This window comes from Desmodus rotundus, chromosome 9, assembly GCF_022682495.2.
Source record: "Desmodus rotundus isolate HL8 chromosome 9, HLdesRot8A.1, whole genome shotgun sequence".
NCBI lineage: Eukaryota > Metazoa > Chordata > Mammalia > Chiroptera > Phyllostomidae > Desmodus > Desmodus rotundus.
This window is the reverse complement of record NC_071395.1, coordinates 51,407,123-51,429,623: the sequence shown is the minus strand read 5'-3', so window position 1 is coordinate 51,429,623 and position 22,501 is coordinate 51,407,123. Positions and strand designations below refer to the sequence as shown.

Sequence of the window (22,501 nt, the reverse complement as noted above, 5' to 3'; positions counted from 1 at the left end):
GGTGCATGGAGACAAAAAAATATGGCCCACATGAAAGAACAGATCACAGCTCCAAAACCAGAACTAAGCAATAAAGAGATAGCCAACCTATCAGATGCACAGTTCAAAACACTGGTAATGAGGATGCTCACAGAAATGGTGGAGTACGGTCTCAAAATGGAGGAAAAAGTGAAGGTATGCAAAATGAAATGAAGAGAAATGTACAGGGAACCAACAGTGACAAGAAGGAAACCGGGACTCAAATCTTAACAATTTGGAGCAGAAGGAAGAAGTAAAACATTCAACCAGAACAGAATGAAGAAACAAGAATCCAAGAAAAATGAGGAGAGGCAACTTTAAATATTCTAGCATCTGAATCATAGGGGTGCCAGAAAGAGAAGAGAAAGAGCAAGAAATTGAAAACTTATTTGAAAAGATAATGAAGGAGAACTTCCCTAATCTGGCAAAGGAAATAGACTTCCAAGAAGCCCAGGAAGCTCAGAGAGTCCCAAAGAAGTTGGACCCAAGGAAGCACACACCAAGACACATCATAATTACACTAAATTAGCCAAGATTAGAGATAAGGAGAGAATCTTAAAAGCAGCAAGAGAAAAGGAGACAGTTACCTACAAAGGAGTTCCCATTAAGACTGTCAGCTGATTTCTCAAAAGAGACCTTACAGTCAAGAAGGGGCTGGAAAGAAGTATTCCAAGTCATGAAAGGCAAGGACCTACATCCAAGATTACTCTATCCAGCAAAGCTATCATCTAGAATGGAAGGGCAGGTAAGGTCAAGTTAAAGGAGTTCATCATCACCAACCCCTTATTATATGAAATGTTAAAGGGATTTATCTAAGAAAAAGATGATGATCCAAAATACGAACAGTAAAATGACAGACTCACAACTCAACTGAACCTAAAATAAAAACAAAAACAAACTCAGCAAACAGCTAGAACAGGAACAGAATCACAGAAATGGAGATCACATGGAGGGTTATCAGTTGGGAGGGGGAAGAGAAGAATGGGGGGGAGGTACAGGGAACAAGAAGCATAATTGGTAGGTACAAAATAGACAGGGGGGAAGTTAAGAACAGTACAGGAAATAGACTCATAGACATGAACTAAGGTGGGGGGGAATGTGGGTAGGGAGTGTAGGTCAGAGGAGAAAAAGGGGGGGAATGGGACAAATGTAATAGCATATCAATAAAATATATTTTAAAAAAGAAAAAACAATTACATATATATAATATTATGTATATACATACACATACATATATATATTATAAAATAGAAAGGGATATGCCTCTAGTTGCCATTTCAGAAGGAAGTCTATAAATCATGAACTATGACCGTAAGAATTTGGTAACTTCTGGATCTTTAGTGTATATTGATGGATTGTATGACTGCGATAGGTGTGATTTCGGTTTAAATTCCTACTCCGTAACTTACTGTTTGTGTGAAATTGGGCCAGTTATTTAACCTCTCTGTACCTCAGTTTCCTCATCTATATGTGAAAATAACATATACCTGTTTGTGTTGTTGTGAGTTTAAATTAGATAATGTACTTAGTTTAGCAAAGTGAGGTAACAGCTCAATGTACATTGTCATTACTGTTATTCCTGGTCAGTCTTCCAGTAGTGACTAGGAGTCAAACTGTTAAAGGGGAAAAAGCCTATGGCACTATATCAGGGGGAAACTGTACATAGACATGTTTTGGAAAAGAAAACCTCAAGGTACAGAAAGGGATGGGACACGTTAAAAAAAAAAAAAAAAAGAGGAAAGACCGAGCCTCTGGGATTTGCAGAAATTGGGCAGACAGAGAAAGATCCTGACGGTACATACTGCTTGTAGGGACTGCACAGGCCTGAGAGAAGCCATGGATTTAATTGGGAGGAAGCCCCAATATCCCAGGCAACATTTAACATATAAGAAAACTAAAGTCTGATGGTTAGTTATGTGCCCAAGGTTACACTGCTATCACATGGATTAGATAGAATTTAGATACTGCTTCAAATCCAATGTACCTTCCACTAAACCATACTGTCTGGGGAAAAAAAAATTCTCCCTTAAGTCATATCTATGAGAAAGAAGTAAGAGGCCAAATTATTTGGTGAAAATAAATATATACCAACAAATATATTGTTAGGTCTAATTAGTGGAAAAGAGGGAGAACTGGCAAGAAACGTGTTTGAGAGCTTAATACTAGAGTTTTAATCCTGGCTCTCCTTGATTTTGTGATTTTGGGCAAAAAGCTTAATTTCCAATCAGTTTGCTCACCTGGAAGAAGCTTGCCTACACCTTGAAATAAAAATCAAAATATTGTATTTGAAAATAATGTATTATGAGACTTGTTATAAACTAGGTTCAGACTTCTGGTTCCAGCAGTATGGCAAAGTGGTTAGCTTCAAAAATCCCTACACAAATATCTGATTATTCCAGCAAAAGAAGGAAGGAAGGAAGGAGGGAAAGAGAGAAGGAAGGAAAGGAAGAAAAAAAAAAAAGTCCCTTACCTGAGTCTGAGGCTAGCATGATCTCATACCAAAAGCAGAAAAGAGCATAGAATGACAAAAGAATATTACAGCCCAATTTTTATTTATGAACAGTTAAAAAAATCCCAAATGGAATATTAGCAAACCAAACCCAATACAGTAAATTCAATGAGCCGATGCTAAAATTCATATGGAAGAGAAAAAGGGCCAAGAATAATGAAGACCATTTTGAAGAAGTAGTTTGGGAGCACTTGCCTTACAAGAGACCAAAACTGATTATAAAGCCACATTAAGACAGTATGATACAGGTGTAGGGATAGAGAAATAAATCAATGAAACAGTCAGAGCACCCAAAAGGAAACTTCTTGTACCATGGCAATACAACTCAGCAGAGAAAGGCTGAGTAGACCGTACAACAAGCATGGATGGGAAAATCCATGAGAGAAGTGCAATTAGATCTCTACCCAAAAATGAATTTCAGTAGGTAACACTGAAAGTATGATAAAAATTCAGGTTTTTACTTTTTCACATAAAAATAGCTATATATTCAGAATAGAATGGTTTAAACAAAGGACATTATTCCAGAAAATAATTTGATTTTCTAAGTACTAGCATAAATGTTCCAGCTAGTTGAACTAAAGTGACAATGTTATATATTATAATAGGATAAAAAATATATACACACATATATGCCTAACATTCCAAGCACAAGTTAAATGTATATAAAAGTAGTATAGCCCTTACAGGTAACACATTACCAGGGGGAAAAGGGCATTTTTATTAATGCAAATGTCCTTATTTTAGTCACATCATTTTTCATGAGATAATTCCAACAAACTGCAAAACAGGAAGAGAAAAATCACACAGACGATCATGATCTACTTCGTGCTGCATTTCCATCTTTCTGCTATTGCAACCTCTGTCCCTGCAACTGAAAATCAGAATCAAGATACTATACTCCTTGCTTTTTCCATTTAATTTGTGGGATGAGAATTTTAATAAATCATTCAAATCTCTGAAAATCTGGTCTGAACGCCTGCACAGCCATCCATTATATTCTCATACCTGCTGGTCTCTAGTCTCATCTCCTCCCTCGGCTCACTTAGTTTCAGCCAGGATGGTCTCTTCCAGTTCTGTGCAGCGAGGGCTTCCTCACCACAGGGTCTATAAACGAGCCATTTCTTTTTGTTTGGTGCACTGCCCCCTTCCTTCAGTCTACATCCTCCCCACCTAACAATACACAGAAATCAGGCACTGGCCGGCCGGGTAGCTTGGTTGGTTGGAGCACAGTCCCAATGGGCCAAGGTTGCAGGTTCAATTTCTGGTCAGGGCACATACAAGAAAATCAGTGAATGTATAAATAAGTGGAACAACAAATTGATGTTGCTCTCTCCCTCTCTTTCCTCTCTCTAAAAAATCAAATAAAAAAAAGAAATCAGCACTCTGAAAATATTATAATACATCCTTTTTCTTCATATCACTTGTCACAATTTGTAAATATATGTTTATTGGTACAATTTGTAAAGTATCTATAAGCAAAGACCATACCTATTTTGTTCTCTACTTTATCTCTAGTATTTGGCACAGTCTGTCTCACAGAAGTGAAATATACAGTTAAAGAAACCATTTTCTTGTCTAAACCTTCCTTAAGCATGTTTACTTGTATTTTTCTTTAATTGCACTAATTGTGTAATAATTAAGATTTGAATAGTTGGGCAAGTTAAAATTCTTACATTATCTCTAAAAAACAATAATGTACAGACAGTTGTCCTCCAAAACAAGGGCAAATTAATAATGTAAATTGTATCATCACATTCTAAAATTCTTACTATCTTAAAAAGTTATGTGATTCTAATCCCATTTCATTAATCTGATAAAAGTATTATTTTGATCACCATAGGTATGTAATATAATTATTGCATTCACAAATAAAACATTCTAAATATTCAGTTGTGGGTAAACAAAAACAGTACATTGGGTGGAGAAATGTTAACTGACTTTTCTAACACACCCACATAAATGAAATGTAACAAGAAATTACTGTTGTACATTATTAGAATAGTTGTCTGTTTAAAAACAGGGGTTAGGGCAGTATTCCAATTTTAAACAAAATTGCATTATGTGTTTGAAAAGTAATGATTTACGTACTCCCAAGCATTCAATTAGAGGAATTTGCATACTGCAGCACATTACCTAAGTAACAGTAACAACAATAGTAGCATCATAAAATCCAGCAAAAGAAGGAAGATGTTTCAAGTTTTCTACAACCTCAGAATGTGAAGCGCACCTATAATCCTGGTAGCAAAGTACTATAGTCTACCACGGGCCAATCAATATACTCTCTTGCCCCAATGCAATGCATCCTTGATTCTCTAAAAGAAATCAGTGTGTATATTAAATACATGCTACAGCCAACTTTCTCTGAATGACCCTGTTTTGTATGTTTCTTTATACCTGTATATCACAGGTATCAAGAACGAACAGGCTAGAGTTGCTGAGTTCAGGGTCGATTTAATATTCCGAGACATGAAGCTAGCACAGCCTCCTGGCCTTAGAGTCTAACTGCTAGTACTAAATACTTAAAAGTCTGTTAGTAAGAATGAAAGAAATTTTAGGAAATAAAGGCATAAAGAGGACAGTGAGTTTTTACTGGACTAGAAATTTTGAAGAAAGCCTCTTGGCTCTCCTTATCTCTTTTCTCATGAGAAAACCCCAAACACTGTATGCATTCCTTTACAAGACTCAGCAAAAAAGCAGCATACGAAACTCATCCCTGACCTGATTCAGAGAAGCAAAGAATTCAGAGTTCCATATTTACCCTCTGATCAAAAAAAAAAGTATAAAAGAACATTAAGTAAACGTTTCTTAAGAAGTTTTGGGATACATGCCCCATGCATGTCCATTTTCTGATTCTCTGCAATTCTAAATAATTTCTCCCTGAACAGTTTTGTAAAATATCAATTTACCTTTCAAGTTTATACTACTATATGATCTATGAAAAATACACTTCAGAAACTCATCAAGCCAGCTAATAAGGAGGACCAGGCAAGTTGTGAAATGGAAAATTTAGAAGAATCTTTTAACAGAAGAAATGGGAGGTTTAAAAAAAGAAGTCTTTTCTGGATACCCCTCACACACTGGCTATGATGGGGACAAAGAAAAGCTAATCCAGTTTGCCAGAAGTGAAACATGGGGTGGGGAGACAAAGTAGACCAAGTGCAAATTACGTAGATTTAGTTTGAATTGCCTTAACAATAAAGAGAAAAGCACTTTACTCCTGCTGCTAAGAGAATCTGGGGCTGTTCCAGCAAACAAGCTAGAATAAAATTATCAGATTTTCACTCAAGTGTTTGCAGTTGCTGTTAAGACATAAGGTAGGTGTATATGAGCAGCTAACATTTTATATATTTACAACATCTGATGGCTCCTGAAATGGGCTTTCACTATGCAAATGTGAGTTCTAACCCAGGTCGATAACAGTCTGACTAACAGCTGCCTACTGGACATCTCCACTCAAATGTATGCAAGCATCTCAAAATCTGTATGTTCAAGGCTGACCTATCTTTTTTTTTTCAACATCTTGGTCATTCATTCACTCTCTACTTAGCTGCCCAGAAAAGTGAGAGCCCGCCTTCTCACTCTACACAGTCAACTGTCAACCAAACCCCAAGCACGATCACCTTCACAGCCATGTCCTGTTCTCCATCTTCACAGCTACTGCCTTGGTTCATGTCCCAATTAATTCTTGTCTGAACTACTGCTTCATCTCCTACTTTGTCCACATTTGATCAATTTTCTCTATCACTGCCACAGTGACGTGATTATTCTGCCACTTCTACTTACAAACCTTCATTTACACATCTACAATACAAATTCTTTAGCATAACAGGCTCTTCTTCATGTTCCAGTCCCTTCCTATCATTAAATCTCATGTCATGTCTTGCTCCTCTATTTCCAATATGGCAGCGATATTTAATTGCTTTCACTTCCCTGGAATGTCCATGAATATACATAGTTTTGTTTATGGTGCTCTCTCTGCCTGGAGAACACCACATCCGTTAAGAGCTGGCTTAGTCATCTGCCACTTTCAGAACTATTTCTTGGCCTTTCCAAAGGAGGATTGACATTTGTGTCTCATCGTGTTCTATGCACATGTGCCACATTACCCACATCACTCTATAGTCCTTATTGGTGTGCATATCTAGCGACCCAAGTCCTGGAGCACAAATGCTGTGCCTACTCACTGTTCCATTTCTACTGCCTAGCAATCCGGCACACAGAGCCACAGTGAAAAACTGTCAGCCAGAAGGAGAAATGTTTACTGACAGGTACATTAGTTGCCAGTTCTCCCACCTCACCAAATCACCAAGAGGATGATATCATTATAAACACCACTATTCTGTTGAAGAAGCAAACATTTAGGGTGCATCTGCGACAAATCAGGTCAATCAAGAATGTGACAAAAACTATGCCTGAAATCAGATAGAAATTGTTTAAAAATGTACCTTTTCGGAAGCCTCTCAAAACCCCATTCATTATACACTCCCTCATATCTCTACATATCAATACATCAATACTCAAGAACATCAACAGAACACCCATATGCCACTTTCTCAGTTCTGGCTGGTGCACTTGGTTTCCTATTTCAGGAAAACATTTACTTCTATCATGGACGATATTGACAGGGCTAATCAATCAACAAAACTCTATGTGAAGAAGATGATTCATGAGGTATAATAATTACTTTTTCTTTTTTTTTGCTGAAGAAAAGGACAACTACTTGAAAATATATTTATTGACCTTCACTTCACTACAGTCCTGAGAAATGGGTTGTTAAGCAATTTCATCATGGTGCAAACTTCAGAGTGCAGTCACACAAACCTAGATGGGATAGCCGACTGCACACCTAGGCCATGTGGTCCAGCCTATTGCTCCTGGGCTGCAAGTCTGTACAGCATGTTACTGTGTTGAATACTGCAGGCAACTGTAACACAATAGTAAGTATTTGTGTACTAACTAGCAAAAAGGTGCAGTAAAAATACCGAATGGATGATAAAATGGTTCACCTGTATAGGGCACTTACCATAAATGGGGCCTGCAGGACTAGACGTTGCTCTGGCTGCATCAGTGAGTTGACGAGTGAATGTGAAGGCCTGGTACAGTGTAGACTTTATAAACACTGTACACTTAAGCTGCACTAACTTTATTAAACATTTTTTTTTCCTTCAATAACATATTAACTGTAGCTTACTGTAACTTTTTTACTTTATGAACTAATTTTTTATAATCTTCTCTTTTAAAACACAAACACAATGTACAGCTATATAAAAATACTTTCTTAATTTATATCCTTATTGTATAGGCACTTTTCATTTTTATATTTTTTTACTTTTAAAACTTTTTTTGGGTTAAAAACTAAGACACAAGCCCTAGCCAGGTAGCTCAGTTGGTTCAGGCATTGTCCCCATACAACAAGGTCATGGGTCCGGGCATGTGTAAGAATCAACCAATGAATGCACAGGTAAGTGGAACAACAAACAGATGTCTCTCTCTCTCTCAAAATCACTTAAAAACAAAAACAAAACTAAGACACAAACACACACTTTGATTTAGCCATAAACAGGGTCAGGATCATCAATATCACTGACTCTGGTGTGCCTCCCACCTCCACCATCTTGTCCCACAGGAGGGTGTTCAATGGCAACAACACCCAGGGAGCCATCATCTCCTATGACAACAGTGCCTCTCTTGGAACACGTCCTGCCGGAGGCACTTCTTGAGAAGGTTCACTCTTTCTCATTGTACATTTGCCTGTAAGCAGACAATGCACAATGAGCATTCCTCTCTATTAATGAAAACCTTTTGGTGGTAGTGTCCATTTTCAGACTTTTCCAGCAGCCTGTTTTACAGAAATCTGTAAAAGCTTCTGCTAAACCCTTCACTGTGAATGTTCCTGGGGGTCTTCTTTTTCTTCTTCCACAGTTTTTTCTCTTGCCTCTTCTCCAGCTATGCATTCCTGTTCCAGTTCCAACGATCCCTCATTGGTCAGTCCCTCAGGAACCACCTCCACACGCCCCTCAGTCCCCCCCCCCCCCCCCCCCCCCCCCCCCCGTGGAAGGCGTTTGCGGTCTCCACCAGTCTTGATTGCTGCAGCCTCCTTGGCAAATCCCGCGAAGTCATGGGTGAACCTCGAGTGTCTTCTTTCCAGATGTCATTCATACCCTTCTTGGTGACATCACCCCAAGCCTAAGGAAGGTTCTTGATGCTGTCAGAGATAATTTAATCCTAAGCATCTCCGCGGTGTCCTCCTCAACTGCAGCAACAGCCTGGGCAAAGGTCCTCCTCAAGTAGTAGGCCTTAGAGGCTACTATGCCTCCTTGACGGTTGGATCAAAGAGGTGGTGTTTGGAGGGAGAAACACACTTTGTTGTCAGATGAAGATCACCACTAAAAGGAGGATGTCCAGGAGCTTTATTAACAATAAGCAAAATCTTGAAAGGTATGCTAGGCTCCAAACAGCACTTCTCCACATCACTGGCACAGCAATCCAGGAAAGGATCTTGGCTGAGGAGCTGGGTTATCCACGACTTCCTGTTGCTCCTGTAGCGCACCGGCTGGGTGTGCTTGCTGACAAGCTCCAAGGCCCTGGGGTTCTCCCTGTGCCAGATCACAGTGGGTTTCCACTTGTAGACTGTAACACTGCCCCCAACCAAGACTGTCATCCTGTCCTTAGAACCTTGAAACCTGACACTGACTGGCCCCCTTATGGACGAGAGTCCTTTCAGGCACCCATTTCCAAAATAAAGAGGTTTCACTTATATTGAATATTTGCCCTGGCAAGTAATTTTTCTCCACAATCAGCTTATCTATAGTTTCCAAAAATTCTTCACCTGCCTTCACATCAGCACTCACAGATGCACCACTTACTTTCACATTATACGGGGTCCGGCAGAAGTAACGCCACTGAGTGTGGTTGGAGGGCACGTGAATGTCTCACACAAGATGGACAGCAATTTGAACATTTCACCTAAGGTGTCATGTGGTGTGCTTGAGTGTGATATTGTTATGTTACAGAATAACATGCTTATGATTTTCTAATAAAATATTTGGTATAGATTATTAGCTCACAAAAAAGAGGTGTTATTTGTGCTGGACCTTGTATAATGAATAACAACTCTGGAATCATTTAAACTGCCTCCAGCTAGTGGTAAATTCAACATCATAGTCAGGTAAGCCTTCTTTTTACAATACCACAAAGAAATCTTCTGGTCTGGCCACGCTGGTCATGGCACTGACAGGGACATGCATCTGTGTCTGGTCTTCCATCCAGGTCAACAGAAGGTTCTCCATGTCTGACTGGGTCCTTCTTGAATTTTTGTTGGTATCATTGCCTTCGTGAAGCTGATTCTTTAACAGCTTCCATCACTTTGTTCTTGTTCTTTGAGATTGTAGCTATGGAGGAAGGGGACGTGCCTGACTAGCAAGTGATAACCACCACTGATTTTCCACCTTCATTTCTCGGTCAATTTCTGTATGTAGCCTCTTACTGGCAACATTAGCAGTGGCTTTTGTATACTTAGGGGCCATGATGAACAGAACATGAGAGTAAGTCAGATACAAGAGAAATTGATGCAATCAAGAGACACGGCAAACATAGTATGTATGAGGTTGCTGCCAGTGTAACGTGGCATATTGTTTTAGAGCAAACTTTTTCTTAATAAGTAGAAAGAGTACACTCTAAAACGATGATGATTAGTAAATATACGAACCAGCAACATAGATGCTTATTACCCTATTATGTACTGTACATAATTGTGCTACACTCTTATAGGACTGGCAGCACGGCAGGTCCGTTTATACCAGCGTCACCACAAGTGAACAAGTGAATAATGTGCTGTGCTATGAAGGTACAATGGCTATGATGTGACTAGGTGACAGGAATATTTCAGCTCCATTATAATCTTATGGAATACACTCTCACCGTCAAATAGGGGATCTGTCGTTAACTGAAATGTCATCATGCGGTACACGACTGTATTAAGAAACAATTATACCTGCCCCTAAGAAAAGAATCACGCAAGACAGTTTTCAGTGATATGAAGGATAAATTCAATTCTAATACCGGCCATCTTAATCATTTTAGGACTATTTCTGGGTTATTTTCAAAACGAATGCTATCATTATGAAAAACTTTAAGAGCAATAATACTTTAAAATTAGTAGCTGAAGGGAACTAAGCTTGCTAGTATATCAAGGCTTAGAACCTGAAGTGGTTTCATGGTTTTAATACCTTCCTCAATAGTCCAATCTTACCTGTAAAATGGTTACAAATACATGAGAATTTTAGAAGAGTTGTTTTTGCAAAATGCTTTGGGGAAAAATACATTTAGGGCATTTAAAAAAAGTCCTTAAACCACTACTTCCTATAAAATTCTGAATTTCTTTTAAGTTAACTGCTTCCTCACACTCACTTGGCTAAGAGGACAGAACAAGTCACAGGCTCCTACTGTGAACAGTAAGTAATCTTAAATCCTCTAATACAGTCATTTGCATTCACTTGTAGGAGAATGAGGATCTAGCTTATTTTTCTGACATACACGAAAATAATGCTATAACCTAAGTTCCACTTCTGCTTCCAATCCCTTTGGTTCAGTGGCAAGTTTTTCTTGTTCTAGAATAGCATAAGTCCAGTGGAAATCTCCTGATAATGGAAATATTTTATAGTTGCACTGTGCAACATGGTAATTACTAGTTAGATGTTGCTGCTGAGCACTTGAAATGTGGTCAACGCAACGGAAGAGCTTAATTTTTAACTTAATCTAAATTAAATAGTGGCATGTGGCTACTACTGGTTACTATTTTGGACTACGCAGTAGAGATCCCAGAATGCCACAGTCAACAAAATACATCAAGCCTGACCTGGTTCCTGTCAAACTGGACTTGAGTTAGAACCATACTGGGCTATCCCCTTTCCCACCCAAAAGCCAGGTAATAGATCTGAGTGGACGTACAGTCAGAAGTCTGCAAACTTTTTCTGCAAAGGGCTAGATAGCAAATATTCTATGTTTTGTGGGCCCGATAAACCAAAAGGTCTCTGTTGCAACTATTCAACCCCACCATTTCAGCACAAAAGTAGCCACAGACAACCTGTAAAGGAACTTGTGTGACTGTATTCCAATAAAATTTTTATTTACAAACAGCAAAATTAGAATTTCATATAATGATCATGTGTCATAGAATATTACTCTCTTTTAGATTTTTTCAACCATTTAAAAATGTAAAAACTATTCTTAGTTCTCAGGCCATACAAAAACAGATTGCGGGGCCAAACCATCAGCCTGGTTTGCAAACCTCTAAAATACACGAAAGGTCACTACTAGTCATCAAGCAAGTACAAACTTAAAGCCACAATTAGATCCCACAAAAACAGCAATATCAAAGGTCAGTGAAGACATGGAGCACCTGGAACTCTCCTATAATCTAGTGAAAAACGATAGAATCACTTTGGAGAATTAACATTTTCTTTAAAAAGTTAAACATACTTAGAGCCCAGACATTCTATTTCTAGATACTTAACTCAAGAAGCTAAAATTTCTGTTCAAAAACTTGCATATGAATATTGACAGCCTGTTTATTCAGTGACTAAAAACTAGAAACAACTCAAATACCTCCAAACAGCGAATGGGTATATAATATGTGGTACATTCATACAATGGGATACAGCTACTCAGCAATAAAAACAAAAAGAAAGAAAAATAATGAACTATTGATAATTACACAACAACCGAATGATTCCCAAAATCACTGCACTGAGTAAAAGAAGTAAAACAAAAGAGTACACAGTAAGTCCATTTTATAAAATGTCAGGAAATGCAACTAATTTACAGTGACCAAAAGCATATTGGGGTGGCCTGGGGCTGAGTGAGGGATATACTGCAGAGTTAGGAGAAAATGCTCTGTGTTCTAACAGTTGTGAAGGAGACACAGGTACATATCTGTCCAATTGCACACTTTAAATGGTGCTGTTTACTGTACACACAAAGATGACTCTGCTGGCATCAGATTTACCCACAGCAATCCCTATGAATTTACTTTTGTAAGTGCTGTTTAAATTTGAGGAGCTGGGTAAGGAGGGATAAACGGGAAGTTGAAGTCTCACACTACCACTGTTGATGGGAAGTATACCTCTGGGACCTCTAGGGCACAGTGACAGAAACCACCTCAAAGAGCTTGTAATTGACAGGCTGTAGGAATTCTGTGCATCAAAACCTTTCCTGTTCACAACACTGTGCTCTCTCCCTGTTTGGCATGTGGATTTTAAGTTAGATTACAATGTAGAATTCCAAGAATTAGTAAGTAATCGTTTACATTACAGTAAGGTTTCGTTTGTAACACCTTTGGGATAATGCCCTTATTTTAAATACACCCTATTGCTCAGGTTCAATTTGCTGAAAAACTTTTTGCTATATTGGGTTGGCCAAAACGTCCATTTAGTTTTTTCCATAAAATAAAAGACATTTTTCATTTTCACCACTAACTTTATTGATTTGGATATTCTGAGTATGTCAGCTATTTCCCGCATGGTATAACATTGATTGTTCTTAATCAATGTCTCGATTTGATTGCCATCAACTTCAACTTGTCTACCTGACCGTGGAGCATCGTCCAGCGAGAAAACTTCAGCATGAAACTTCACAAACCACTTTGACAAGTTCGATCAGTCACAGAACCTTCTCCGTACACAGCACAAATCTTTTTTTGCGTTTCAGTTTGCATTTTTACCTTGTTTGAAATAATAAAGCATAATATGCTGAAAATGCTGCATATTTTCTTCCACCCTCAGTATTAAAATGGCTACATAAAAATTCACCAATTTTGATGTTTTTTTTAAAAATGTACACTGATATGACAGCTGTCACAACACAATCTAACACAATTGTTCTGAGTGACGTTAAAGACAACAAAGTGCTACTAGAGCATCTTATAGAAAAAACCAAGTGAACTTTTTGGCCAACTCAACAGATCTTATGAAGGCTTGAAGAAACTTGCTCAGCCCTGGCACAATAGGTCAAACTATTAAGAGTAGGAAAACAAAGTTCCATTTTCTAGTAAGTTTTAGTTATTCTTCTAAATTCTTGGCTATGTACTAGACTAGTTTTTGACAAAACCTTACAAGATTCCTCAGGGTCAATTACAAACTGACAATAAAAAAAGTCATCTACAACATAAAACATATAATATTCTAAATAATTTGTGGCTATACATTGGGTAAGATGGGGATGAACTATTTTTTTCCACAAAGAAAAGATAAGTGAAACACACACCTGGCTTCCTAGAGCAAACTATGTGTTTGTTATAGGTTCCTAAAGTCAAATTAAATGTCATGCTTGGCATTAGACAATGTCTTTTTTGGAAGACAAGAAGAAAACACCAAAATTCAGGAGTTAGTGGAGGAGAATGAAGTTAAAAAACTGAGCTTTGAAATGACTTTTGCCAAATTTATGACACATGCTTTAAAACTCTGCAAGCAATTCTAAATAGAATTAGGAGAAAAATACTGAAAAACAAACATCGCCCGCGTCTCCTGCTTTTTCTTTTTTAGTCTTAAATACACCTCTTTTAACCATGCAACTGACTCAAACTTTAGGGCAAATGTTTAGATAATAATTCTTTCTGAGGCTACATACTTTAAATATAATTTATCATACAAATTACAGATGAAATCAGTATTTGTGTCCAACACAAGTTTGAACACTTAAAAAATCAGGACATCACGGCTATATGATCACTACTTCCTGAAGGGATCTTATACAAGGGCTGCTGCATTAACTTAGTTTTGTTCAGAGGTATTTTAAGAAATGCATTTTGGTCGTTTTCTAAGGACTCTTACGTGAGAATCCTTTTTCAGTACACTAGCATCAACATCTAGTTTCTTGTCTCATAAGACACGTCTCTCACTGCTTACAGGTGGGGTAGGGGAAGGCATATTAAGAGAAATGGAACAGGAACATTAATATGAACATAAATATTTTAGAAAAATTATGAAAGTGTACATATGAATTGAGAACACAGTTGTTTAGCTGGGAGAATGGTAAGGATAACAACTGGAAATCCCAACCAGAATGTTGGAAATACAAGGGACTTAGCAAGTCACCTAATCCAGGCTCAAAGACTAAATGAACTGCCCAATTTAATGGCATAACACAGCTAAAAATGTTTAGCATGGTGCCTGGCTTAAACAGGCTCAATAAATGTTGCGTCTCTCTCCCCCTCTCTTCCCCCAACCAAGTACCGTGCCAGTTAAGTTTTACAACAACTGCCACCGCAGTCATCACCTAAACTGTTCAACTGTGCTCCAGGCTTCCCAAGACACAAGGTCCTGTTATCAGTCTATTTCAAGGAAAATTCATTACTATTATCTCAACAACACCAACCTTCTGGAGTTGCTGTGAGCATTAAATGAGACCATATAAAAAGCAGCAAGCAGCTAAAAGTCCAATAAATGCTAGCATGAAGTTTCCAATTCTGCCTTCTCTCAAGCACATCCTTTCCGTTTATGGTAAGAGGGTATGTGTGTGCACATGCATGAATGTGTGTGAAGGGAGAAGAGAGCCAGGGAGGCAAATATCAAACATAGGACCCAGATTTCGATAATTTCCCTTCTTTCCTCAAGATTCTGATATGCCCCTTGGGTACCAATCTCATTCCATTGAGAAGCCCCTGCTATAGGGAGTCACTACAAAGGAGAGGTGTGAGCTCAAATGTACTGGAATGGGAGGAAATGGTCATGGGAGTAATAGTCCCCATTCAGGTACATGCTGACAAAACACTAATCTCATTACAAACCCTATCTCCCCAATTAAGAGGCGAAGCTCCTGAAAATAGGACATCACGTCTTATACTTCCTTCAATGTGTCAGCATAACAGTACGAACAGGACATTACATGCTTAATAGTCACTATCATCCTCAAAAGTCAGTATTTACAAATTCAGTCTACATACGACTCTCCAGGAACACACACCGTGACCCTCAAGTAGCCTTTTACGTAGGTCAAAAGAGAAACATTTGTAAGGCACTTTCTGAATAAAATGTGGTGAGCATTTTCACCTAAAAAGGAATGTATCTTTAAACTCTAGTTCTGAAGTCCATGAATGGCCTGAAATTGTAGGCACGTTTCTGAGAAGGTACCCTTTTCCTTCCTGGAGGGCATACAGCTTCCACCACATTCTCAACAAACACCCAAACTGCCCAGCAGCTGAAGAACCACTGCCCTATGTAACTTTTTCCCTGGCTTTGAAGTTCAAGCTCTCATGTTCAAAGGCAAGCCTTACTCAGCTTGACTTCTAGCATATTAAAAATCAAATGAAAGGATAGCAGTTACCCTTAGGAGAGTGTACAATTAGTCATTGAGAGGGGGACTTGTGAGGCACTGATAATACTGTGGATTTAGATGTGGTTACAAAAGTGTTAACTTTGTGAAAATTCATCAAGCTGAACACTTAAGATTTTTGTAAATATTTGAAGGTATATATACTTTAAAATTTTCTTTTTGAAGGCATATTTTAATAAGAGATTTAAAAAATAAACCAGTAACAACGAAGGGTCGCTATACAAAGCAGACATCAAAGTGCAATGCAAAAAAGAAGTCCTTAAAAATTAAAAGACCTCGTGATGAAGACCCGAAACCTCTGGGCAACCGCTAGTGCAACACCGAGGCCCTTAGTCAGTCAGCCTGTAACTGAGGCCTGTCAATGACCGCAGGAGCAAGCGCGAAAGCAGATTCTCCACCCTCAGCCGACTGCAGCCCCAGCCCACGGCTTGACTTCAAATGAAAGACCCTGGACTAGAACCCTCAAGACAAGGCACTCAGATTCCTGAGGAAATCTGCGAGATAACATATGCTCAGTGTTTAAAAAAAGAGATGCAACTTCTAAACACTCTCCTCCTTAAGTACAATGAAGTAGCCTCAGCAGTTATACCTACAGACATTAGCTTATTGGTTCAAATTGGCAACTTTCCCTTTTCAAAAGGCTGTGGTGCAATGTTGCTTTCAAAACCCAACAGAGAAAAAAGAAAATACAGTTGGTGACTATGAACATTAATTTCTGGATCAAATGGGAGTTAATTTCTCTGTAACATACAAAGTAGGAAGCTTCTCATCGCTTCTTTCGCCTACCTTCATTTAAATTAGAGGTTATATTAGAATGTTTTGTGTTTTATTGCATAAGTGTTTGAATGATACCACATGCGATATACATCCCTTAACTTGTCTGAAGGTTTTTCTCACAAGAGGAAATATACTAAAGTCAGAGTTATCAAGTACACGTAAACTTATTATTTGTATAAATCCACAGAAGAGGTAGATGGGTTCAGTGAGGGAATGGAGCTATTCCAGTACCACCCAACACAAACGCAGCATGTTGTGAAATCAATGCCTTAGTTCTTGCATCTGTACTTCGGAAGCCTGCTCAAAGAGAGCATCAGAACTGGACACTTCAGCAGTCTGGCTCTGGTGTCCTTCCTCAGCTCTGCAGTGCCCAGCACAGCAAAGGGCTGTGCACACATTAAGCGTTACAGTATTAGCATAACTGGAAAAAAAGTCACAAAAGTTACCATTTTTTCAATTTGAAATTCTCCAAAGTTGTACAGAACCCCCTTCTCAAAGTGGACTACCCATAGCTGCTATCATTTCCTTACCTATTTTTAAAAGCTGGAAAAGACATCTATCAATTCTGCTATAATCAGGCTAAACTTTTGCACTCTGTTAAATTTTAACCTGCCAGTTTTAACAGTTCTTCATGGCTCCCTAGAGCTAAACTGGTGGTCAATGTTTAATTACTGCACATTAAACTTAAAACAAATTATGATTATTTGAAAATAGTATTTTGTTTTTACATAGTCATAATGGAGAATCCAGTAATTAATACTTTAAGATTCCATGTAAGATCTGGCATAACAAGAAAATAACCCCCCCAAAAACCTTAGAATTAGCCTTCATGTACATTAGTATTCATACTATAATTAGTACATATTTAATGTTTGTATAGTAAATAATGTACTTGATATATAATACTATATATTCTTCCTTTTCCTCAAGATCCTGATCACCAGCTAGCACTATTAAAGCTAACACCTGAACCTTCCTCATCTTTTTTATTACCACTGTATTCTAAGAGTTGCCTTCATCTTTTTGCAATAACTAGCCAGCAAGCAAAGACACCGAATCCTCATTATCGTCATCTAACTTTAGATATAAATTTAAAAAAAAGAAGCATTTACTTTATGAAGATAAATACAAATGAATCTGTTTTGCTTTTTTAGTCAATGCTCTGTAACCTCTACCTCCTTGGTGGGTGTTAGATGTGATCTAAGACCAATAATAAAAAACCCATGACAATAAGGAGGTGCTTACAGCCACTCCTCTAAGGAAGCCTGCTTATGACATCCGCAAAGCTAAGACACATCAGATGTTATTTTTTCATTACTATTTTATGACACTTAAATCTTCCATAAAACACTTATCAAAAGAGATGCTCAAGACTTCACCCTGAGAATCATATGACAGTCACTTAGTGCCAATTTAAAAAAAAAAGCAAAAAACTGCTCACCCTGGTGGTTCAGAGAAGTATTAGATAATAATGACTCAACTATTTAGTACTACATGTGAAACTTTCAAATAATCACAGTCTTAAATTTACAGGACTCCCTTTTATTACTGTTTGAACAGTGTTTTGAGAAAGGTATTCCACCTCAGTGCACTTCATGTTTGTCTCTAATACTTCCATATATTTATTCATTCCTTTTATACATTTAACATTCCATATGTTATCTTTTTATTGAGGTTTTCTACTACAATGTTAAAGTCTGTGAGTGTCCAATACTAAAAGTAATTTAGTGGTCTAACAGAGAAAAGCAATATATGCCCATTTTCTTTAAAGAGAAAGAACACTCTCTCATAAACTTATCCTATTGATATAAAGATCACTCAGAGAATAACATATTTATTTCTTAAAAGTAAAGTAAAACACTGGTATACTCCTCTTTTTATTTTTTGAAAGTTACTCTTACTCTGGTAGATTTTTATTTTGGGGTGGGTGGAAGAAAAAATCACCTTACTAAAAATAAGGCAGACCGTCCTTTGAGAAGAAATGCTACGATGACTGCTTTGATGCACCTTGACTTTCCCCTGCTGAGGAATGACAACCTTTTTGTCCACGTGTGGGAGAGATCACATTCAGAGGCGCTTCCTTACAGGAGATAGAACAGACGCATCTTCACAGAAGTACATGAACTTCCTCTGAATTCCCCTTTGAATAGACAGCCTCGATGGAAAGGCAATCTGCTCAAAGCCTGTCCTGAAATCTCGGGACACTCTGCCCCCCCCCCCCCCACTAGATAAGAGCGCGGCACCAAAGTTAAAGGGCTTCCGTTGGCTTAGCCTTGCCTTAAACAAATCTATCAGGTCAGTGCTTTGGTTTTTTTTCTTTTTAAAATGACAGATTTCTTGCCTACCTACTCTTTTAGGATGGAAAAATATATTTTAAATCACGTAAAATCTTTCATACTTCTTAGAAATGGCTGCTATAAAACTCAAGGTGCTGCACATTTATCATCATCATCATCATCACTTTTGTATCAAGTTTTACTACTACTTCTTAATTAGGCCATGATACTGGCTTTAAAATACCAATCTTGTGGTCTCCCACCTGCACAATTTTTGAGGTAATTCTGTCCTAATACCTTGTCCCTCACACTCCGAAGATTTACTCTATTGATCCCTGGCCTGAATATTTAGTCCCTCTCTCTCAAGTCAAAGAACCTGGCAGAAGTCACATCATTCCAGTCTCTTGTGGACATCACAGAAGGAATAAGATCATTCATTTTACTTGAGAAATACGATATGATATGCACAAAAAGCGCTATTTGTTATGCTCTCTACTTTGCAGAACACAAAACCTGTGCAGTCACCTAGAAAATCCGAAGGTTTATGATGACAGACTTGTGTCAATAACTGCCATAAAAACATCAGATCGAAGGCACAGATTGGAAAAACTTTACGGAGTTTGCAAGAAATAACCCCGCACTCCTCCAGGTTCGGTTCAGGCGGTCCCTTCCTAGGTGGGGCCTGTGCCCTGCCCGTGAGAAGTGGCCTGGGCCCAAAGCACACGCCCTTGGAAGCTCGGGAGCCGGATGGAGACCCTCCAGAACGACGTCTGCACCCGACAGAGCACCTCCCGCGCCAGACACACCCCCTCCACCCCACGTTTCATGGGAGGTGTGGGCATTCAACTCCTTCGCCGCGGAGAGGGGCGCCGGAGGGCGGGCGGGCCCAGGCCCCCATTTTGGAGGATTGGGGAGCTCGGCCTGGCAGGCTGTGCGATTAGGAGTGTGAGAGGGAGGGGCACATCCACGGGAGGGGAGGCCGGAAGGGGGTCTCTTGTATTCGGGGGCGTGAGAAGGCAGGCGGCGGGAAAGACTCGGGAGAGCGAGGTTTCACAGAGCGAGGTTCTCTTTTTGTTATTCGTTTAGGGCTGGCGGGTGGAATGGCTAAGTCCCCTCAGGACAGAGGCGGCAAGGGGGTCTCCCTCCGTCCCGCGCCCTAGGGGCACTGAGGACTCACGGAAGGCCTCCCTCGGGCGGGAAGACAGAGATTGCGGAGCGCGGTCAGCGGTGCGCGCCAGGGCGCCGATTCCCGCACCCCCGGCCCCGAGTCAGAGGCGTGGGATGGGGTGCGAGGGGATGGAGGAGGCCCCCGGCCCGGGAGGCGGGAAAGGCCCCGGAGCTCCAGGACGGGCGGCGGCTCAGGGCCCCAAGCGGCAGCGGCGAGGGCCCAACGTGCTCCGAGCCGGCGGAGCCCCGGGGGCCGCGTGCGCCCCACTCCCCACTCTGTGCGGCCGCCCCCTCCCCCGCCGCTCCTCTCACCTGCACATGATCCGCCATTTTGCTCCATTCATGCTCCTCTCCGACCCCCTCCCCCCCAGCGCGCACCTCGGCCGGGCCACCGCCGCTGCCGCCGCCGTCGCCGCTGCGCCTGCGTGCTGGGTACCCGACGTTACGCTGGCGGCGTAGCGCGGCCCAGCTGCGCAGGCCCCGACGGAAGGCCGGTGGTTGGAGAATGCGCAGCGCCGCCGGGACGCCGTAAAGGCGCGGGCAACGTCAGCGGCTGGAGCCGTCAGGGGCGGGGGCTAGGGGGGCGGTGGCGGCGCGGCCGGGGGAGCGCGGAGGGAGGGGGCCAGGAACAAAGCTTTGTTTACATGGGTTTAAAGGGGCCGCGCGCTTGAGCCGGCGGGCCCTAGGGCGGTAGCTGGCGCTGCAAGAGTTGGTCTGCTCGGCGAGGGCTCCTGGAAAGGCTGGAACCTGTCCCCGCCCAGATCCCCGCACCTGGCGGACTCTTGTCTTCCCGAGCGTCCTCCTCAGATTTTGCCCCGGGATGTCTCCGGTCCCCGCCGTGGGCCACGACTGTGACACCGCATCCCTGAGGCGTCTGGCGCGGCGCCCACCGCCCACAACCACACTTAGGATGCCTGCGTCCTTCTTGACTTTCCAAGCTTTCTCCTCCAGTGGACAAGGGCTATTGCTTCCTGATCCAGGGTTTTACCAGCAACCAAAATAGTGATCTCGTTTTCATTTCTATCTTTTTCTCCTTAATCATGCATGGAAATAGCCGCCACATAATGGTGATGATAGAAATATGCAGAAGGCACAGCTCCAATCTTCCCAAATATCGTAGATTGTTATCTTAATAGAAGGCTGCCTCCTGAGAAGGGTCAGGGGATCAAGGGGTTTTTAGGACCCTGGGTTCTGTGAGTGGTACAGCCATTCTTGTGGGTCAGACCAGGTCAGTCCTTTCCTGCTGAGGCCAATTCCAGTCTTTCCCTCTAGGAATTATCCAGTTAGATAATGATGGTTCCTGTTTTCCATTGGATTCCACCCTGGCTTCCAATCAAGGCCCTCCAATTAGACTTTAGCTGCATTCTAAGAGCGTTGGTTGTTTGGAGTTTGTATTGACTGGGGCTGGCTACCACGTGCGATGGAAACGATGATGGTAGTGAATAACACACTTTCTGTTGTGGGTAGAGTAGACTGGACCTAAGAGTTCATTTCAATCTTCGTCCTGGTGTGCTTCCTGGTTTGCAGGGGTAGGACACCTAAAAACTACGCTACCCAGACTTCCCTGCAGTTAGGGTTCTGTAAGATAGGCTCCGCCTATTAGTTTCACTCAGATAAGATTGTGCAGACAGAGCTTTTGACTGTTGCCCCTGAGATGTAGTGGGGTTTTTTTGTTGTTTGTTTTTCAACAACCTTACAATGTTGGAAGTTCCCTCAGTGTAGAGAGCAGGGGTGGTGGGCAGGTGCTTCCTGACCTTGACATAACAGCTATAGTGGTATATTCTTGGAGTCACAATTTCTTTTTCAAAAAATTAAAATATTTCATTCATTCATTTATTTTTAGAGAGAGGGAAAGGGAGGGAGAAAGAGGGAGAGAAACACTGATTGATTGCCTCTTGTACACGCCCCATCCAGGGACTAGGTCTGTAACCCAGGCATGTGCCCCAAAGGAATCAAACGGCAACCATTTGGTTTTGCGGGATGACACCCAATCCCACTGAGCCACACCAGTCAGGGCAAATCACAATTTCAATGTCAGTCTTCCAATACCCTATCTGCCTGATTGGGTAGAAGTTAACAGCTCCTTGTGAGCCAGGCCGAAATCCATCTCCCACCATACCCTTCCCTACACTGGTTTCTCCTACCCCTCCCTATTTTAGCACATGGTACCACCATTCATCCAGTTGCTCAGACTGAAGACCCAGGAGGCATCATGATTGCTAGTGTCTCAGCAGTGCCCACGCCCAGTCCACTTGGAGGTCCGGTTGAATCTTTATCTAACACATACTCAAATCTGGATGCTTCTCTCGTGTCCACTACTAACACCCTGTCTAGGGCACCATCATATATCCCCTGGGCTCTAGTAATAGATTCCTAACTAGTTTCTCTGCTTCCTAGCTTGCCTTCGGATAATCCATCTTCCATA

General features: G+C 40.7%; 1 protein-coding gene across 2 annotated transcripts in view; it reads right to left on the bottom strand.

The window, feature by feature from the left end:
* Positions 1–20,540, bottom strand: part of XPO7 (exportin 7) — a 73,322-nt gene extending 52,782 nt beyond the window's left edge. For both annotated transcript variants that reach the window (XM_053910701.1, XM_024560641.3), the window contains exon 1: positions 20,389–20,540. In XM_053910701.1, the coding sequence (XP_053766676.1) occupies positions 20,389–20,406 (18 nt within the window). In that variant the 5' untranslated portion in view covers positions 20,407–20,540. The remainder of the gene's footprint in view (positions 1–20,388) is intronic.
* Positions 20,541–22,501: the final 1,961 nt, after the last annotated feature.